General features: G+C 33.1%; 1 protein-coding gene and 1 pseudogene across 1 annotated transcript; both read left to right on the top strand.

Moving 5' to 3' along the window:
- Positions 1-2,827: 2,827 nt before the first annotated feature.
- Positions 2,828-12,121, top strand: LOC113391024 (52 kDa repressor of the inhibitor of the protein kinase-like). Its single transcript, XM_026627006.1, has 5 exons — positions 2,828-2,946; positions 8,987-9,459; positions 9,616-10,602; positions 10,682-11,424; positions 12,113-12,121. The coding sequence occupies exons 1-5, from the start codon at positions 2,828-2,830 to the stop codon at positions 12,119-12,121; spliced, it is 2,331 nt and encodes a 776-aa protein (XP_026482791.1).
- Positions 12,122-12,882: 761 nt separating this feature from the next.
- On the top strand, positions 12,883-15,943 carry LOC113391023 (annotated as a pseudogene).
- The last annotated feature ends 5,226 nt before the right edge of the window (positions 15,944-21,169 follow it).

Genomic DNA, 21,169 nt, shown 5'->3' with positions numbered 1-21,169 from the left:
TGATAAATATCAGTCGCATTTTGCCCATGCCATTAATCTAATCGCCGAAAAAACCATTTCGGATTTGGAAGTAACAAATGTTATCAAAAAAAAACAGAAGTATCGCAATTTATTTTTAAAAAAATAATATAACTACCGACAAGCTGAAAAAAGCACAAATCGAAAGCATAGGGTAACCAATCAAAATTAATATTAGACGTTAAAACAAGGTGAAACTCCTGTTACAAAACAAAAAACAACAGGTAACTACACTACCATGGTGTGTTAGTGATAACCATAGTCGCTTGTCATGTTAGAGAGATTTGTGAAGTTGACACTATAAGTAACTAAACTATCAGCGCCTGAAGTAGAAATGATAGGTGCTATCAAATATACTGCAGCCGTTAGAGTACATTACTCGGAAATAGCTATCAGCTATCAAATAATTTGGAGATAGCTATAGCAACATTGCTCGATCCTAGGTGTGAAAACTTTCATTCCAGAAATGAAAATACGTGCACGAATGCAATTACAGCATTGCCAAGTAAAATTTATTGGCATTTATTTATTATAAGGAACTTTATTTATGTCATGCAACGCGCATACAGTAAACGATGCTAAAGGTTAATTTTCAACGGTCGATTTTTTTAGTAATATTGATATTTACAATCTTTCAGTGGTTCACCATTTAGGTGGCAAATATTAAAAAGCAATATCAAATAATTAACATTGAAACAAGTTTGCAATACTCGACGGGAAGCGAAAATAACGGCCATTAGACCACTTGAGCATAAATAGACTATAGAAATTAGCCGAGTAAGCTTCTCGAACAGTTCGGCGTGAGGTTGAATGTTTGGCAATGAGAATTAAATCATATTAATTTAGTTGTTCAATAATAATATAACATAAAATTCTGGAAAGGTAGATTTCATTGGAAAAAGGATGTAAAAAGTTTCTTGGAACGTTAGTTCGTGTGCTGAATCAATTAAGAAAGTATTGAAATTTTCCGAAAGCATTAGAAATAATGAAAGTTTCGAAAATTATTTGCAATTGGCTAATGAACTTTACGAAGCATTAGAAACAGAGCCAGATTTTCCTGCTGAAATTAGTGTACGTCGCCGACGCCACCGAAAATAAATTAGCATGAAGGAGATGATGACATTCAATTGACTGCAAAAGAAAATTTTAAATTTATACTTGATACTGCAGCTATTAACTGTCCGAGTTGATACTTTCTCAAACTTTTGGATTTCTTTATAAATTTATTGATAATATTGCGAGCCAAGAGACTACGTCTTGACGATATATTGACCAAAGAACAGGCTTAGAAAAAGCCAAGAAAAAGAAACGTTAGAGAAATAAGGAAACACAAAACCACTTCATGGAGAGGCTTTGTAACCAGCGTAGGTAACGTTCACGCCGGGGCCGATTTTTGCATACGCTTTATCGAGCGGCGTGCATTTTCTTGCACGTTCAGATTTGCATAGGCGCTGCATTAGTGCTCACGCGATCAAGATTATTTCTTTAGATGAGATTGATGATGAACTAAATAACTCTATGAACCCGTTTTATTATAAGGATGTAACTCTGCTGATATTTGAACCTTTTATTTTATAAAAGGTAGAATTAAAGCTTAGTGTAGAAACGCGGTTAGACTGACCATTTTTATCTGTAAACTGCCGTTAGTTTTATTTCCGAATATATGCATTGTTGTTAGATGGAATAATTTTGTAGCTGACTCATTTTATAAATTTCTTTATAAATCAACATTATTCATAATAATATTTTAACGCCTAAATTTTGCTTTAATAATCATTATTGCAAGTAGTGCACATAGTGATGGTTGTGGTTTTTATTTTCGTATGTATAAAAATATCAACATGGATATAATAATGAGTAACTGTGATGAATATGTAAATATGAGTAGAAAAAGGGCATCAAGATTACGGATACTTTCTTCATCTTCAGATGAAGAAATTTTTTGTGTAAATAGTGAGGTGGATGATTGTTTTACTCATAATGAATATTTGGTGTCGAAATCAATAAATCAGAGTGTCGATGACGAATGACAAAGCATAGGTGAAAAAGCTTCTACAATAATTGAATATTCGGGAAAGGAGGAATTTTTACATGAAAGTATTGACTGCGATGATGCATTTGCTTTATATAAACTTTTTTTGCAGATCACATATTAGATATAATTATTGAAGAAACAGAATGCATCGGCAGCCTTGGAAGTACGAGGTCTGTTCAAAAAGTACCCGGAATTTTCGTTTTTCCAAAAAAATATTTATTTATTCGTCTACATTAATGTGGTCCCCTTCAAAGTAGTCCCCCCCAGATATAATACACTTATGCCAGCGTTTTTTCCAATTTTCGAAGCACCCTTGATATTCACTTTTTGATATGTCCTTGAGCACTCTCAGCGATTTTCTTCAATCGAGGAAAACCGCCGTCCTTTCATGGGTCTCTTCAACTTTGGGAATAGGAAAAAGTCACACGGAGCCATATCTGGTGAATTTTTGCACTTTGCAACACTTTATTTCATTTTTTACGCAAAATTTAATACAAATTCTTTGACTTTTCAATTCTTCCATTGTAAAAATCGCCGAGCTCAGAAAAACACGTCGAACCTTAGCGACTACCACAGACAAAGTAAACAGTGAATATAGCTGAAAATTTCATCATACTTTAGGGGCATGTATACCAACACAATAAAAAAAAAATTTTGACAATCAGACACTCCAGACCCGCGAAATTTAATTATTAGTAATTCCGGGTACTTTTTGAACACACCTCGTATGTTACAGCGGATAAAATGAATACTTTCATAGGCATATTACTTATCATGGGTATCGTGCAGTTACCAGAAATTCGTTTGTACTGGTCTAAAAACGGCATGTACGCAAACACTAGAATAAAAAATGCAATGAAACGTGATCGTCGTGAAAGCGACACAAATATGGCGTAAAATTATATAAATTATGTTTACCTGAAGGATATACGCATAATATAGAAAAAATGGAACGATAATTGAAAAATGCCACTCTCAAGATGTGGTAACGAGATTGCTGAACGGCTTGTTATTTGAGGGGCGCACTCTTTTCATCGATAGTTTTTACACTAGTGTTGCTTTAGGTAAACTTCTTTTAGATAATATTACATTTATCTGTGGCACAGTGAAAATTAACATAAAGAATTTACAACCCCAAGCAAAACAAAATCAAAAACGTGGCTCTGGAAAATCGCAGCGGAATCAAATTTTTAAAATGGACGGACAAAAGACCGGTATGCATGCTGACCACTGCAAATCATCATCAAGGCCAATTTATAGAAGCAGCAAGTGGCAAAATAAAGCCCGATGTTGTATTCGATTATAACGCATGAGGGTTGAAGTCACATGTTAAATAAACATAAACCACATGTTAGGAGACAATATGTTAACATCGATATTTATTGGTTGCATCTCCTTCTGACTTGCATCTTGCAATGCTACCTTGTTGCAATTTATTTAATATTAGTTTTTATTTATCCACCATATCAAATTGTGAGAAAAGAAAGATAGGAGATAAAAACAGAATATTTAATGTAGAATGCGCGTTAGATTTTTTTACTGCTGAGAAAGATAATATGATGCGTTTGTTGTGCAATACACTGTTAAATACTTGTAAAAGCTGCAAAGACTGCAATTGAATATTATTTGACTCATAAAGATTTCGCTTTAGAAGGTGAATCACAAAAAGATGCACTTCGAAAGTTAAAAAATGAGAAGCATCATCAGCAGGCATATTTTAGTGCCTTTGTAAATCAAAATTCCGCTGCAGTTTCTGTTACGTATAAAATAGCACATATACTTGGAAAACGGGGCAAACCATTTAGTGATATTGAAATAAAAAGCATGTATTGTTGAAGCAGTCAGTATCATAGATCCAAAAAATGTGGACAAATGCAAACAATTACCTCTTTCAAGAAGAACTAGAATAGCTCGACAGCCCGAACTAGCGCAAAATATAACAGAGCTACTTCATACAATTATACAAAATGCAAATGTTTATTTTTCAATTGCTTCAAATGAGAGTTTGAAGTCTTCAAAATTTTATATTTTATTCGTGCTGCCACATAAAGAATTACTAGGCGATGGGGGCACACTATCAGGAAGAATTCGCGAAAGAAACGTTAAAGAAGTATGTAATAAATTACAATTGAATTAAGTAATTTATTCAGTGTCTGCACCGATAGCGCACCTTCTATAGAGAGGCAGAAAAGAAAGATATTTTACATAGAATATTTAGAAATCCATGTCTTCTCCTATCTGATGAAAATATTTACGAACCTATAAATTCAGATCCTACCGACCTTATAAATGAAAATACTTTAATATTCATTGATTCACTCTTAGAAAGCAAGCAAATTCCCAAAAACACTCTCTCTCTACAATTAAAAACCTATAATCCTATTGCCCCAAAAGTTTTATTGTCTCCCCAAAATCCATAAAGACGGTTTTCCTCTTCGACCAAAACTTGCAATATATTTATACAACTATTTGACCATGTTTATATTATTGAACTATTAAACTTCTATGTTATGTACATTATAACAAATAAAAATAAATATTTTTTAATAGAAATCTGTTAAATATTTATTATTTTAATTTTCAGCGTCCCATTGCATAACTAAGGGTTCTATACCATAACAAAAAATAAATATCTTTTAATAAAATGTTTGTTATATATTTAATATTTTAATTTTCAGCACCCCAAAGTAAAATTAAGTTTGTACCTCATGTGGTACAGTTGCGATTGGTGAGACAGTCAAGCGTGGGCCACCGGTGGTACACGCCGCCCGATAGCACATGTGGTACACCGGTGGTACACACCGACGTGAACGTGTTAAAAGGTCTTCGAGAAAATACTAGTAGAGCGTATCTACGAAAAGTATAGAAAAATGAGTATGTGCAACGCACGACAGTTTGGCTTCAAGGCAAGGCAACTTTTAGAAAACCTTCGATAACTATGGTAGCCCGCCATCATACATAAGCTGACGCAGGCCAAATTCAGCAGCCTCATGGTAAATATAGTTAAGGACTACTTTAAAAAGAATAACGCCTATGAAACAGAAAACACCAAAATCGTTAAGAAAAACATGCAAAAGGGATGTCAACAGGGATCAAAAATTTTGACATGTTGCATAAAACTTCTGCATGGACGCTCTTCTAAAGAGCCTAACTCAGGTGGAAGAAAATGTGGAACCTGTTGCATAAGCAGATGACTTGGCGCTTGTGATCGGAGGAAACTCCAGATATGACCTGGAAAGAACTGTGTTAAATAATGAGGCATGCCGTACTACGGCAAACAATGCACTCCAAGCAATAAACGGCAAAATGCCACTTGACTTAGAAGTCATACAGTGAGGAATCTAAAAGGAATCCTATATAAATGTGGAAAAACAATCTTGAATATCCATGCTTTCGACATAAGCCCGCCGTTTGCTTTCCTGGCTCGGAATTACCTACTGTTCCAAGACAACATTTTCTCTCATGTTAAAAAAAAAACAAATTTGAGAATGCAAATTAAAGATGCACATTAAGAGGATTAATTAAAACTGGGTGTAAAGATTTAAACATTTTATGAAACCATTATTGAGGAAGAAGACAAAACGTATATCCAAAACGTCCTATAAAAAATTGGTTTGCATTGCTTTTCAGTGAAACCTTAAAGCTTTTTGTACCATAAACATAACCTGAAATATGTATTTTATTTATCCAAGTGCACGTGGACGTTACTCATTCGACTAAAGTAATAACATATTCGACTGAAGTTTATATGAGACAAGCAACGAGATAAAAAGCAAAACTTCGCTTTCGACATGCAGTATAGTGTATGGGCAAAAATAAATCTAATGTGACGTTACATTTGTTAATTTTTCATTTCACAAAGAGACTTAAAGAAAGATCAGGAAATAATATCTGTAGCTGTAAGCTCAATTATTTTTCTTTCAGTGGCGGATCCAGGGGGGGGTCACGGGGGTCATGACCCCCCTGAGCTAGTTACAAGATTTAGGTAAACCGCCAAATATAACAAGCCGAAAACCTTTTTCTCATTCTACACTTGTCGGCACTATTGTCATAAAGAAAAAATCCGAGTACATTATTAGTCGATATTAATTAGTACTTAGTATAATGTATTTAGTTTATAAACAAATCATAATTAGATATCAACACATCACAAAGACTTATAGAAAATTATTATACTCTGTGATTGTCTAATAAATAAATAAAATAATTGTATATGAACGATTTCTAAGAATCTGCAACGTACGCATAAGAAAGAAATCATTCACCAGCAGGCCCAATGTTATCATTGATTATAAAACTATTTATCACTCGATGACTGACTTGTAAATTTTCGTTATAATAAAATAATAAACGAATACGAATGATGAATAGGAAGATATACAATATAGGGTATTATAGCGTGTCGATTGTATATATTATATATTTTGTTTAAAATATCATTGATAACGCATTAGATATGAGGACAATGCACGTGGACGACTAATAATTTTTATAAATGGGTTTCATTCATTAGGCCGTATATAACATATAAATAATAGCCTCGGAAAAATCAATTAGATATGAACTGTCGACTAACCAACGTCTAAAATCTTTAATAAATTATAATCAGAGCGCAAAATAAAATATATTTCAGAAATAATTCAAAATAATTCACAGTTTACTGATCTAATGACATAAAGTGCAACAAACTGAGTGTAGTGAGTTATAAAAAAAGTGTTTCTTAGTTTATGTGTTTTTTATTGAAATATTATTATAAGTAAGTTACTTCATATGTTACTTTATATTTACTTTTTTACTTTTTTTTCTTTATACTTTTTAGCATTGATCTCTATTTTTTACATTCATTACTTTAATTCTTTATAACTTCTAAATTACTTTTAATTTTCGATATTCATTACATCTTAGTATTATTATTTTAATTGTTATCTGGAATATTTTATTTTTTAATCATATTGTGTTAATTTCTCGAAAAAGAAGTTTATGTTTTCACCAGAAAATCCGATTTGCTAATTTTATATTTCTCAACGTTTCAAGTCATTGTGAGTGGAGTGAAACCAAACTTAACTAGTTGGTATTGGTATTTTGCCATAAGGCAAGTTACATGAACTTCCCGATATGTGTAGATAATCGACTTAATCCATGATAAATAAATTCATTTATGAGTAGTTCAAAGTATTCGAAGTGGATTTGTTACACATTATTAAAAATCGAACGCGTTAACACGGTAGGAGTATTTTCTGAAACCAAATTTTCAAAATTTGCATTATTTTGCCGTAACATGCTTTAGTATGTTTATTAAGACCAGATACTTTATCGCTATACCAAGTAAATCATCTAATTTTAATTTTAATAGAAATCAAAAAAACTTCTCATTTTAAAAATAAACTACTTGCCGTAACACCGTAATATTTTAGTAAGTTGTATAAGACCATGATATATATCATCAAAAAAAGTTTCATAAAAATCGACTCAGTTTTTTTTTTCAACTATGAATTACAAGAAAACGGCTCGGTAGATTTTCACCTAAAATTTATCAGTATCATTCCCAACTAATATCTTTCGAACAGTTTTTGATTTTTTGAAATCGATTCGGTAGTATGAGCTTAAATGTAGACGAAAAGTTTAACACTTTATTCCAAATTACAAAGAAACGGCTCGGCCGATCGTCGCACAAAACTGATAAACGATAGTCCTCATCGAGATACTTCAAATGGTTTTTAAATTTCTGAAATCGGTTTAGGCGTTTTTGAGAAAACGTCGATGAAAGGTGTATTTTTGACAAATGCCAAAAAACGATATTAATTTTTGCAAACTTTGACGAATTTTTTTAAGCTAAATGAGTTGTCGTAGGGCCGTAACATTTTAGTATGATCTAGAAGGTTATTCTACGAGTATTTACCGTCAAAAAATAATAATAAAAATCGTCGAAAAAATTTTTTTCAACACTTTATTACAAAAAAAAAACGGCCCGGCCGATCTCTACCAAAAACTCATCAGCGCGATTCCCAACCAATATCTTTCGAACGCTTTTTGAATTTTCAAAATCGATTCAGAACTGCGGGCTAAAAATTGGACGATTTTTTTCACTTTTCTGCTATTCACAAAGAAACGGTTTGGCTGATCGTACCGCAAACTTGAAAAACGATAGTCCTAATCGCGATACATCGAAGGGCTTATGAATTTTTGATATCGGTCCAGCCGTTTTTGAGAAAATATCGATTTGCGGCAAAAATCTGTTTACATACAAACACACACGCATACCTTTTCTAAACTTGGTCTCATTCGATTTAGAATGACTTGAAACGTCGAGAATACTAAAATTAGCGAATCGGATATTTTGATGAATACATAAACTTCTCCCTCGGGAAGTTAAAAAAATATGAACTTGGAGCTGCCATGTATATGTGTATGTCAACAGAATTTTTATTTTTCGTCGACGAAACGTTTCTCAAAAACGGCTGAACCGATTTCAAAAACTTAAAAGCCATTTGATATATCTTGATAAAGACTAGCATCGACTATTTTTTATCGTTCGTCAGAAACTGCTCGAAAAATATTGGGCCGAGCCGTTTCTTCGTAAAAAAAATTCAAAATTGTTTTTTGACATCTTTCTTTTTTTAACTTTTTATAACAAGAGATATCATACACTGAATAATATACTTAAATATTATGGGCTTACAATAATCCGTTAAATTATAAATAAATCATCAATGTTTAGAATTTAATCGCGCACACAAGCGATTCATTCATTACAAGAATCAGTTTTTCATTATTCCTGTGTATTTTATTTTTTATGTATCTTTAATTATTTTGACATTAAGGGAGATAGAAAAACATTTTGCTTAATAATAAAAATATTCGCATGGTTTTGCTTGCAGGCTGATTCTAAGGGAAAAGTGGAAAGTGGATTGAAACGCTCGTTGAATAAAATAGATTCAAGAAACCGAGACTCGAGATCGCTCGAGATTCACCTACAACTTCAGGTAAAAATAACTGCTTCGCCGATGCTTCTGCTTCTGCAGATGCATTGCGATGTAGGGCATTATCAATTGATGAGGAAACTCCAACACTTTCGGAACCAATGTTTGCTGCGGATATTGGTTGTTATATAGGAAAAATCGTTAGCGATTCGATGAAAGCTGTGTTGCTTGAAAAACATTGGCAGCCTCCCTCTAATTATACTTTTCCGCATTGTATTGTAAATAAAAAGAGAAAACAGACAAAAAAATATGCACAAAAATCTCACCTCGAAAAATTTCAATGGCTGGTTTTGTCGCATAAAGACCAGGGTCTTTATTGCAAGTATTGTGCTTTGTTTGTTGTAGCTTCTGGAGGTGGTGTTCAGACAGAAACACCTTTGCGGCGATTTGTAAGGGAACCAATGAAAGCTTTTGATGATTTGCTAGGTGAAAATGGTGCTCTGCTAACACACCAGCGAAATAAATACCATCAATCAGCTGTCGAAGCCGGGAAGAACTTTTTATTAAATTTCCACAAACCGGAAATGAACATAATAAACCAACTAGACAACCAAAAACTAAAGCAAATTAATTAAAACAGAGAACGATTAAGGCCAATTATAAAAACAATATTTTGTGGCCATCAAAATATTTCATTGCGTGGTCATCGCGACGATGGTAAATTGAAATATAATATAGTATCCGATGAAGGAAATTTTAGGGCTCTTTTAAAGTTCCGTGTTGATTCGGGTGATACTGCATTGCAGCATCACTTGGAATCTTCAAGTGCCAACGCCACATACATCAGCAAAACTGTACAAAATGAGCTAATAGATGTGTGTGCAGAAGTCATCCAAGAAACAATTTTAAAGAATGTGCGGGAAGCCAGATTTTTTTCAATTTTGTTTGACGAAACCACTGATATATCGCATATCTCACAGCTGAGCCTCTCATTACGTTATTTTCATAATGCTATTATTAAGGAACATTTTGTGACTTTTTGCGATACATATGATGCTCTTAAATCTGAGGACAATAATTTAGGTGACATAGAGCCTAGATTGACAGGTAAATCATTGGCAAAAATTGTTCAAAATTTGTGTACCAAATACAATTTAGATTTATCTTGTTGTGTGGGTATTGGAACTGACAGCTGCTCGGTTATGGCATCAAATACAAAAGGTGCAGTGCAGGAGTTAATGAAAATTGCCATCCATGCTAAACGTTGCCCATGCAACAACCATGTTCTCAATAATGCATTAGCAAAATCATCAAAATTAGTTTCTTGCCGCAATACATCTGGCATAATGAAAAAAGTTGTGGCATTTGCCAATGCATCTGCTAAGAGGCATGCAATTTTTAAGTTAGAACTTGGAGCTGCCATGCAAGGTATTTGTGAAACACGCTGGGTAGAAAGGCATGATGGGCATCTTCAGTTTCAAGGGGACAACTTAATCAAAATTTGTAGCGCTCTGGAGAAGATTTCTGCTTGGCAAGATAATAAAACTGCCAATGATGCACATTGCTTGCTGCAAACATTACGCAGTTCTGACTTTATAATATCTTCCATCTGCTTAAGTGATGTATTAGGTGGGTGTATAATTTATTATTTTTACAAATTCATTAGTTAGTTTATGCACTACAGTAACTATAACTTATTTTTTTTCAGGTACTACTGTATCTTTAAGCAGAATTCTGCAATCGAGCTCGATTGATTTGAAAAAAGCTACAGATGCTTTTAATGACACATTAAGGGTTCTGAGAAATAGAAGAGAAAATGTGGACGAAATCTTCCAACAGCTGTTTGAAGAAGCTAAAGAAGTAGCTGAGCAGTTAGATATAGATATTAAATGTCCGAGATTAGTATCAAAACAGATACATAGAGCCAATAATCAATCTGCTCAGTCTGCTGAAGATTATTTCCGCCGAGCTGTTTATATTCCTCTTTTAGATTCAATAATCAGCGATCTCCAGGACCGCTTGTCTCCTGATGTACTTAATTTATTTAAGCTGAATGTTTTTATGCCAAAAACCGAACATAACAATAAAGACATTGAAGCTGTAAGACAACTAGCTAACGACTATAAACTGTTACTAGATAACACTCCAGTGTCTATTATTGTAAATGAATATAGGCTGTGGATGGTGAAGTGGCAGTCCTGGCAGCAAACTCAGGATACACCGCACTCAATATCTGAGGTTATTACAAATTGTGACATTGATATGTATCCTAACATAAGAAAATTCTTACAAATAATAGCTACACTACCTGTCAGTGTGGCTACAGCAGAAAGGTCTTTCTCTACGTTGCGTAGAATAAAAACATGGATAAGATCTTCAATGGCGGAAGATCGTTTGACAGGACTGGCACTTCTCCATGTACATAAAAATATAGCGATTGACATCGATGATGTAATAACGCGTTTTGGGAGAAGACACAAAAGAAAAATTAATTTTGTAATTTGAAAATGTGTATTTTGCTTATTTTTTAAATTATTAAGTATGTTTTTTAGTTATTATATATAGTAAAATTGTTTTTTCGTAATAATTATATATTTGAATGTTAAGAGGACTCAGTTAATATTATACATTTTATTTTTTATAGGTATTTATATATTTATTTTTATTATATATGTTATGTAGCGATTTTCAGATGTAGAGTACTTATTTACATTAATAAAATACCTAAATTCAATTTGAAATAATTACAACCATTTGATCACGAAACCTTTTTTTGAACTAAGCGACCCCCCCTGGCGCCAAAGCTGGATCCGCCACTGTTTTCTTTTAGGTGAAAGATGTAGAGATTTGAACCATGCTCGAAAAATGTTCACTCATATTGTGTGGATTTTAGTTAGCAAGTATTATAATGTACAAATAGATTTAGCGATCAAGGAAATAAATCTATTTGAAAATAATGACTCAGTATCAAACAAGACAATCTTGACTGATACTGATGTTTCAGAAATAGCAAATGATTGTGAGCCATGTCGAGATCTTTTACGAAATTGTCTATTTCATAAAGATTTCCTTCGAATTAAATGCGAAACCGAAAAGATTATACCGAAAGAAGGATTTATTAATCGTTTTTTCCTCCCAGGTTTCTTAAATTATGTAGTGGACAGGTATATTCCAATTATACCTTTGTGGTCAGGTCTAATGTTAGATAATGACAGAAAACATTTGTATTCAAATGCTGCTGTCGAATCATTTTTCAATACATTAAAGAACAATATCTGCCATCGTAATAAATATGTGAAAGCAGAACATTTCGTGGAGAAATTGAGAGGTATGTTGCGCCTTGCCAATAATGATTTAATAAATAAATGCCCTGTAACACAGAAACTTAATCCTGAGAAAAGCAACAAAAGTTACAATAGAAAAAAAAGAAGAAATGCAAGTCAGGAGAAGTTAGGCATGGTAAATAATATTAAAACTAGTTGGTTTGGTATTTAGCCTTGAGGCAAGTTACATGAACTTCCCGATATGTTTAAATAATCGACTTAATCAATAAAAAATAAATTAATTTATGAGTCATTAAAAGTATTCCGAGTGGATTTATTACACATAATTGAAACGAACGAACACTTTGACTCCGAGTATTTTCTAAAATTTTCTTATCCCTTTCTATGATATGCACTCATACACAAAACATTTGTGAATCATTCCATTGCTCGCATGTCAATGACATATGCATCAACAATTTTCAAAATAGAAAACAATAGAATGGTGGGCTTTGTGCGTTTAACTTGTTTTCAAATGCTTGTAGCATACAGTGTTTTATCTGGCAAAAGATTTGGCAATATATAATATACAGTATTATATAAAATATATGATATTTTCTCACTAACAGTTTAAATCATTTCAAATATGACGAAAGCAGCCGCAGATAAGCAGGAGGAAGAAAAAATAAGCAGAGACATCAGCCAATTGAGTCTGTCGTCCACATCGAGCCAAGAGCAAAGTTATAAGTGCTATAACCATGCTGAGAACAGTCTTATCAAAATGCAAGCATACTTAAATAATGGACAACTGTGTGATATCACATTAGTTGCTGGCAATGATGGGACAAAAGTGTCCGCCCATCGGCTTGTTCTCTCAGCATGCAGTGAGTACTTCTCTGTCATGTTTACAGGTAACCTTAAGGAAGCAAATCAGAATGAAATTCAGCTATGCTCTGTCGATGGGGATGCCCTACAAAATCTGGTGCAGTATTGTTACACGGGTTCTATTGAGCTACGAGAAGATAACGCGGAGACGTTACTTGCAACAGCATGTTTGTTGCAACTTAATGATGTCATTGAAGCATGCTGCACATTTCTTGCAAAACAATTGCACCCTTCTAATTGCTTAGGAATTGCTTTGTTTGCGGAACAACAATCTTGCCCAACCCTGCTTAAGAAGTCTATAAGTTACGTTCATGAAAATGCACGTATGGAGAGATGAAGAGTTTTTGCGGTTATCAGATACTCAGTTATCAGCATTGCTCAGAAGTGATGATCTAAATGTTAATTCAGAACAGGAAGTTTTTCTAGCACTCATGGAATGGGTGAATGAAGATAAAGCCAATAGAGAAAAACATCTTCCACGCTTGTTAGAGTTTATTCGTCTTCCATTGCTTTCACCATTATTCTTAGTTGATCAAGTAGATGTTTTGTGTGGTAACATATTGGAGTGTCAGAAACTTGTAGTGAATGCACTGAAATGGCATTTATTGCCCGAGAGGCGACCTTATCTTGCTAACAATTGGTCAAGGGCCAGAAAAGCTAATCTTGGTAAAGTAATCGTATTAGGTGGTGTTGATGCCACCAGAGGAGCTACTCCCATGGAATTATATTGTCCGTGGAGTGACAAATGGTCTTCCTTTGGTCTTATGAGTGGTCGAAAATTGCAGTTCGGATCTGTGATCATTAAAGATAAACTCATGGTTGTTGGAGGTAGAGATGGATTAAAAACACTGAATACAGTGGAATGTTTAGATTTAGTTAGCATGACTTGGAGCATGCTACCTCCGATGAGCACACACACACGGACTAGGTGTTGCAATCTTAGAAGGACCTTTATACGCAATTGGAGGTCATGATGGTTGGTCATACTTGAACACTGTGGAACGTTGGAATCCAATTGCTCCCACATGGTCCTACGTTGCACACATGATATGTCAGAGAAATTCTCCTGGTGTAGCTGTGTTGAATGGAAAATTATACGCTGTTGGCGGTCGTGATGGCGGTGGTTGTTTAAGTACAGTAGAGTGCTATGATCAGGGCCGGATTTAGAAATTTGGCGCCCCGGGGCAATGACAAAAATGCCGCCCCATCCCCGAAATTTTACGAACTTTCGAACTTTTTTTAAAGCAATCGTGCTGCTTCAGCTGCGAGAGACAAAATATAGAAGCGCGTAAGCGCCGTGTCGCAGTCTAACGGATAAACAATGCTACAAAACTTATATAAATGTAATCAAAATTTATACTTATTATTATAATATCTTTAAAATATCTGGTAATTTAATGTGCATATGTCTTAAGATCACTTTTGTCCGCCAAATGTTTCTATATCAAATTTTTTTATTGGATCATCGAAACCGCTAAACCTGCCCCACACAAATTTAAGCAGTTATTTATTCTGTAAATTTTTTTGAATGTTATTGGACGCTTTTTTCTCAAAAACTGAATTATCATTTTTGGCATTTTGACCCGTATCTTCAAAACAGGTGGACCTGCCTTGACCGATAACTAATCAGCATGTCTCCTTATCAATAGGAATTGAATCATAAATCGGCTTGAATAATTAAAAAATATTAGATTTGAGACGTGCTGATTAGCTTTTGGTACAGGCAATTACGAAAAATGGTAATTGAGTTTCGATATTTCTTCTCTGAAACAGCTACGCAGCGCGATTGCTTTGCAAAAAGTTCATAATTTTCGAAAAATTTCAAAATACAAAAAATGTGTTTTAGAAGTCTTTTTTTTTCATTTTTCAATAAAATTTAAAGCTCTTTATAAAATGTAATTTTCAGTACGGGATGTTTCAGTAATTTGTCTTAAGGCAAATGAGTCACTAGTTTAAATTTGTTTTTCGGCGCTTTAAGCTTGGAAGTGCACAAATACGTCATTTTAAGAGGGCTCGAGAACTGAAAAACATATTTTTCTTAAACTTTCAGCTTCTTTCCGGATATTTATATTAGCCAAATGGCCAAATTTGATAACTTATTAACCAATTTGATAATTTACGTTCGGATAGGGAGGCAAGGCAAAATAATAAATTTTAGTTATCGTTTATTTCAACCCAAATTTTGCATTGCAATCGTATTATGTTTTGTTAATTATATTTTTTGAAATAAAAAATGTTGTTAAAAAAAATTGATTATATTGAATAGAATTTTTTTCTCACTATCCAAATTTTGCCGCCCCCCAAAATTTGCTGCCCTGAGCAGTAGCCCCGATTGCCCCTACTGTAAATCCAGCACTGGCTATGATCCACATACTAATAAGTGGAAAATGTGTGCTTCTATGAGCATCAGAAGAGGTGGAGTTGCAGTGGGAGCTGTTAATGGCTTCCTCTATGCACTTGGAGGTCATGATGCACCAGCATCTAATCCCAGTGCAAGTAGATATGACCTAGTAGAGAGATATGATCCAGTCTCAAACATCTGGACTCCTATGGCTTCTTTGACTTGCTGCCGTGATGCAATTGGCGTCTGTGTGTTAGGGGATAGATTATTGGCAGTTGGTGGTTTTGATGGATCTAAATACTTAACTGCAGCCGAGGAATACAATCCTCAAACCAATGAATGGAAGCAAGTATGTGATATGCTAGTGGGCCGTGCAGGTGGAAGTGTTGTAGTTATGTCTCATTCATCGTTTCCCAACACTATGATTCCAGAAATCATAAAGAAGACATCTCCACCTTCCACAACTGCTAATGCTAAATAAGGAATCCCTTGATAACTTTTTGAATACATCAAAGTACCATTACAGGATTAATTCTCTCCTATATATTTAACCAAAGCCATTACACTGCCAAACAGCATATTCTGTAATACAAGTTTTCTAAAGATAATATTCCGAAGCATGGTAAATGTGATATAAAGTTGTATAATGTGGTTTAACATAATGTAAATTATAATACATTATTTACTCAAACAATTGTTAATAATGTAAACTAATAGTCTAATTTTTATTAATTTAGAAGACTTAAAACTCTTAGATAAACTTAGCAATATCAAATTTCCATTATACATTGAAATGACTAAAATGATATATATATATATATATATATATATATATATATATATATATTAGGGTGGTCCTTAAAATGGTCATTTTCGAATTTCCTTGCTCCCAGGGGCTCAAATGGTTCCAAATAGATAAAATTCAATCAAAGTTTTGTATGGAAATAGCATGGAAAAATTTAAAAAAAAATTAAAAATGTGTTTTAGATGGAATTTAGCAAACAAATGAATGAATAAAACTCATTCATTTGTCGCTAAGTTATACCTAAAACATTTTTTTTAAATTTTCAAAAATTTTTCCATGCTCTTTCCATACTAACTTTGATTGAATTGCGCTCTGTCTAAACGTTAATATTAAGAGCTAAAACTTTCAGAGAATTGTTTTTTATCAATTTGGAAACACTTGGAAACATATATATATATATATATATATATATATATATATATATGATTGATTTCTTGAAGGGCGTAACATCAAGTAAAAAATAATTAAGGTAAAGATTTTTTTAAAACATATTTATTTTTCCATACGTTTCGACGTAAAATTCTACGTCACCGTCAGTGGTTCTACAATTTAAAAAAAGAAAGTAACGTTACAAATTGAATATACATAAGCAATAGTAAGTTTCTAGTAGTTTTCTAAAAGCAAATTTTATATAATTGAACCAGTTTTCAGGACTTTAATGGTTTATTATGTTCAAAACCAAGTACTCTATCATTATACCAAGTAAATAGTCTAATTTTAATTTTAACAAATCTCAAAAGAACTACTCATTTTCTCAAACTTTGATGAATTTTTAAAATCAAACTATTTGTTGTAAGGCCGTAATATTTCAGTGAGTTCTACTATAAGACCATGGTATATATCACTAAAAAAAATCCATAAAAATCGGCAATTTTTTTTTTTAATAGTTAATTACAAGAAAACGGCTCGGTAGATTTTCACCTAAAACTAATCAGTATCATTCTCAACTAATATCTTTCGAACAGTTTTTGATTTTTTAAAATCGGTTCGGTAGGATGAGCTTAAATGTGGACGAAAAGTTTAACACTTTTTTTTCAAATTATTAACAAACGGCTTGGCAGATCGTCGCACAAAACTGACAAACGATAGTCCTCACCTTAATACATCAAATGGCTTTTAAATTTCTGAAATCGGTTAAGGCGTTTTTGAGAAAATGTCGATCAAAGATTTCATTTTGACAAATGTCAATAAAACGATACCAATTTTTGCAAACTTTGACGAATTTTTAAAGCTAAACGAGTTGTCGTAGGGCCGTAATATTTTAGTATGACCTAGAAAACTATGGTATCTACCGTCAAAAAAAAAATCATAAAAATCGTCGAATTTTTTTTTTTTAAGCTTTATTACAAGAAAACGGCCCGGCCGATCTTTACCAAAAACTAATCAGCACGATTCCCAATCAATATCTTTCGAGCGGTTTTTGAATTTTCAGAATCGATTCAGAATTGCGGGCTAAAACGTGGACGAAAAATTTTTCACTTTTCTGCACTTTACAAAGAAACGGCCCGACCGATCGCCGCACAAAGAAACAGAAACGATAGTCCTCATCGAGATACATCGAATGGCTTTTAAATTTTTGAAATCGGTCTAGCCGTTTTTGGAGAAAACGTCGATTTACGGCAAAAAATCTGTTCACACACACACACACACACACACACACTTTTCCCAAATTTGTTCTCATTCGATTCAGAATGGCTTGAAACGTCGAGAAAACATAAAATTAGCAAATCGGATTTTTTGATGAAAACATAAACTTCTCCTTCGGGAAGTTAAAAATGAAGAAAAGCAACACAGTAAATAAAGTAACTTAAAAATTAAATGAGGACCATAATACCACGACAGTAGATATTAGAGATGCAAAGGAAACAGTGAACAAAAAATCTAATAATCCGGTCAATTTTTACCGATGTAGGAAAAATGCTTTTTCTTTGCATAAAAAACTAGACTCAAATAACTCTGCTGATTCTAGTACAGATCTAAAAATAGGTTTGTATCCTAACAATAACGTAGCTATAGATTTTCATTTCTATATAAAACCCTTCATGTATAAATATGGATATATTGTATACTATAGGATTTTTTGGTAAAAATGCCATTAAATTGAATAATTTTTTTTACTTTATATGGAAATGAGTCGTTAGATGACATAATCATTGGCTCTTACTTAGCATAAATTGAATATGATAGCAACAAATTCAAAATTTTAAGTGTTCATGAATATGATCATATTATGAATTATAATAATGATAACTTTGTTATAAAATTATCATCAGGTTTAAAATACCTAGTGCCACATAATAATTATAACCGTTGGCTCTTAGTTTTAATGGATACAGATAAACAATTCACTGTTATTACTTCTTGCATAAATCCTTTAAAGGACTATATTTAGTCAATTTCGGAAAAGCTGCTTAACTTACAAGAAAGATTCCAATAAATTACACGTTTTCATAAAGTAATTTCTCCCCAACAAATCGATAGTTAGAGTTGAGGGCAATCAAAACATTAAATTAAATTATATTATATAGTAGTAAGTAGAATATAATTCATGGTATGAACATGAACTAAATTCAGAATTATCACTTATCAAATGCAAAAATAATTGTAATTTTACAACAATGTAAGCAGAACTGCTTCATATTAATATCATTCATCTCGTTCTAGAACAAGTGATTCCCAAAGTGGTCCATGTCAACAAAAAGGGAATATGGATATCCACGATAGTGGATCACAACTCAACTTGTTAATATCTATTTTATTATTAAGAAATCAATTAATAAATGTTTTAATTTAGATTAGTATCTTTACTTAAAATGTTTGCATAAGGGGATTGACTTGATCTTGCCATTGAAGACGGTGAAGAAATTGAATACACTAGAAATGGGTTTGAAGGATGATAACGAGTTATTCATTTATAAAAAATTGTTGGAAAAATTCATGCAAGAAACTGGAATTATATAGTATTCCTAACCTCATGATCTGCTTATCAACCAGAATAATAATTCAATACATCAAGCTGATCTGTATATTGTGATAAAGATGTAAAATGGCGAATGTTACTTCAATGATGTTATAAGAAGTTTTTGCGACCCAAATCTAGTAAATGAAAACAAATGAAGCGAAGTGACTGGCAACGATGGGGTCGAATTCAAAGTCATCGAAAATAGCTTTTACGGTCTCCGTGACTCTAGGCGGCCCGTAGTCATCTCTCCGGTGCTCAAAGAGATTCTCTACGCCTCCACCGGGGTTTGACCAAGTCACCTGCTTCTGTGTCGTGCTACATAATATACGTAAAATTTTATTTTAAGTGAAAGTGATGAGTCGGACATTATTATTAGTGGAAAAGTTCTACCTATTGAAAGTGATTCGGAGGAGAGCGGTTCCGATGACGAATTTAACAATGTTACATTTACACCGTGGACCGAAAGTGATATTGATATGGACATAAATGAGTTTTTAGGTAATGATGGTATAAAAGTTTTTCCGAAGGATTCGGAAATTATAGGAGATACGGTAGATTTGTTTATTGGCGACGATTTTTTTGAATTACTTGTAAAGGAAACGAACAGGTACCACTTGCAAAATGTGAATAAATATAAATCTACAAAAAAGATAAAACAATAATGGGAAGATACCGCAATAGACGAAATGAAGAAATTTCTTGCATTAAATATTTTAATGGGACAGGTGAATAAGTGCAACTTGAACGATTATTGGTCAACGGGTTCACTTATCGAGACACCAATTTTCGGGAAAGTTATGCCTCGAAATAGATTTAGGCAAATTTTACAATCATTACATTTTTGTAATAATGATATAATATTAGAAAATACAGATAGACTAGTCAAAATTAAACCTATAACAGAATATTTATTAAATAAATTCAATACTATTTATAAACCAAAGCAAAATCTTTCATTGGATGAGGCAATGATACCCCATAGAGGTCGTTTGAGTTTCCGGGTATACAACCCCGGCAAAAAATCGAAGTACGGGATGCTTGTCAGGATGTTGTGTGAATCTGAAAGTGCTTATATCACAAATTTCAAATTTTATAACGGAAATGGACAGAAATTACAAAATTTTGTAGAAGATGTTTTAGAGAACTATACGAATATTTGGCACCACGTTTACATGGACAATTACTGTAACAGTGTGGAACTGGCGGCAAATTTACTGAAGAAAAAAATTAGGGTATGTGGTACTATAAGGGAGAATCGTGGGTTGCCTAATGATATTAAAAAAATCAAATTAAAAAGAGGAGAACATGTTTTTCGCAGAAAAAACGAAATTTTAATTCATGTATGGAAAGATAAAAGGTATGTCAGAATGATCTCAACGATACATCAGGCTCGACTTGTGGAAACGAATAAAATTGATAGAAAAACGGGAGAAATAATTAAAAAACCAGAAACGATCATATATTATAATAAGTATATGAATGGTGTTGACTTGGCAGATCAATATCTTTCTTACAATCCAATTATAAGAAAAAGTGTCAAATGGACGAAAAAAGCTTTTATGTTCTTGTTAAATTGTGCATTGTTTAATTCATTTGTAATTTACAAAAAATTGAATCCGAACAAAGAAATAAAATTCAGCTCCTTTTTGTTGCAAGTTGCAGAAGATTGGATTAAAAATAAACAAAACGTTTCCCTGGAATCGGAAATTTCTGAAGGTCCGCCAAAAAGAGTTTGTCGGGAAGATCCAAACACTAGACTTTCAGGAGATATGAAAGTACACAGGCAAGTAAGAATTGTCAATTCGGGAAAGAAAAAGTTTCCACAGAAACGATGTAAAGTATGCCAGAAACACGGCAAAAGAAAAGAAACCTGCTATATGTGTGGATATTGTGAGGTTCCTTTATGCATTGGAACATGTTTTGAGGATTATCACATAAAA

This window comes from Ctenocephalides felis, unplaced genomic scaffold (genome assembly GCF_003426905.1).
Source record: "Ctenocephalides felis isolate EL2017-DRISC unplaced genomic scaffold, ASM342690v1 CF-g0.4_SCAFFOLD_00845, whole genome shotgun sequence".
NCBI lineage: Eukaryota > Metazoa > Arthropoda > Insecta > Siphonaptera > Pulicidae > Ctenocephalides > Ctenocephalides felis.
Note: the sequence above shows the minus strand (reverse complement) of the source record. Positions and strands in the feature narration are given on the sequence as shown.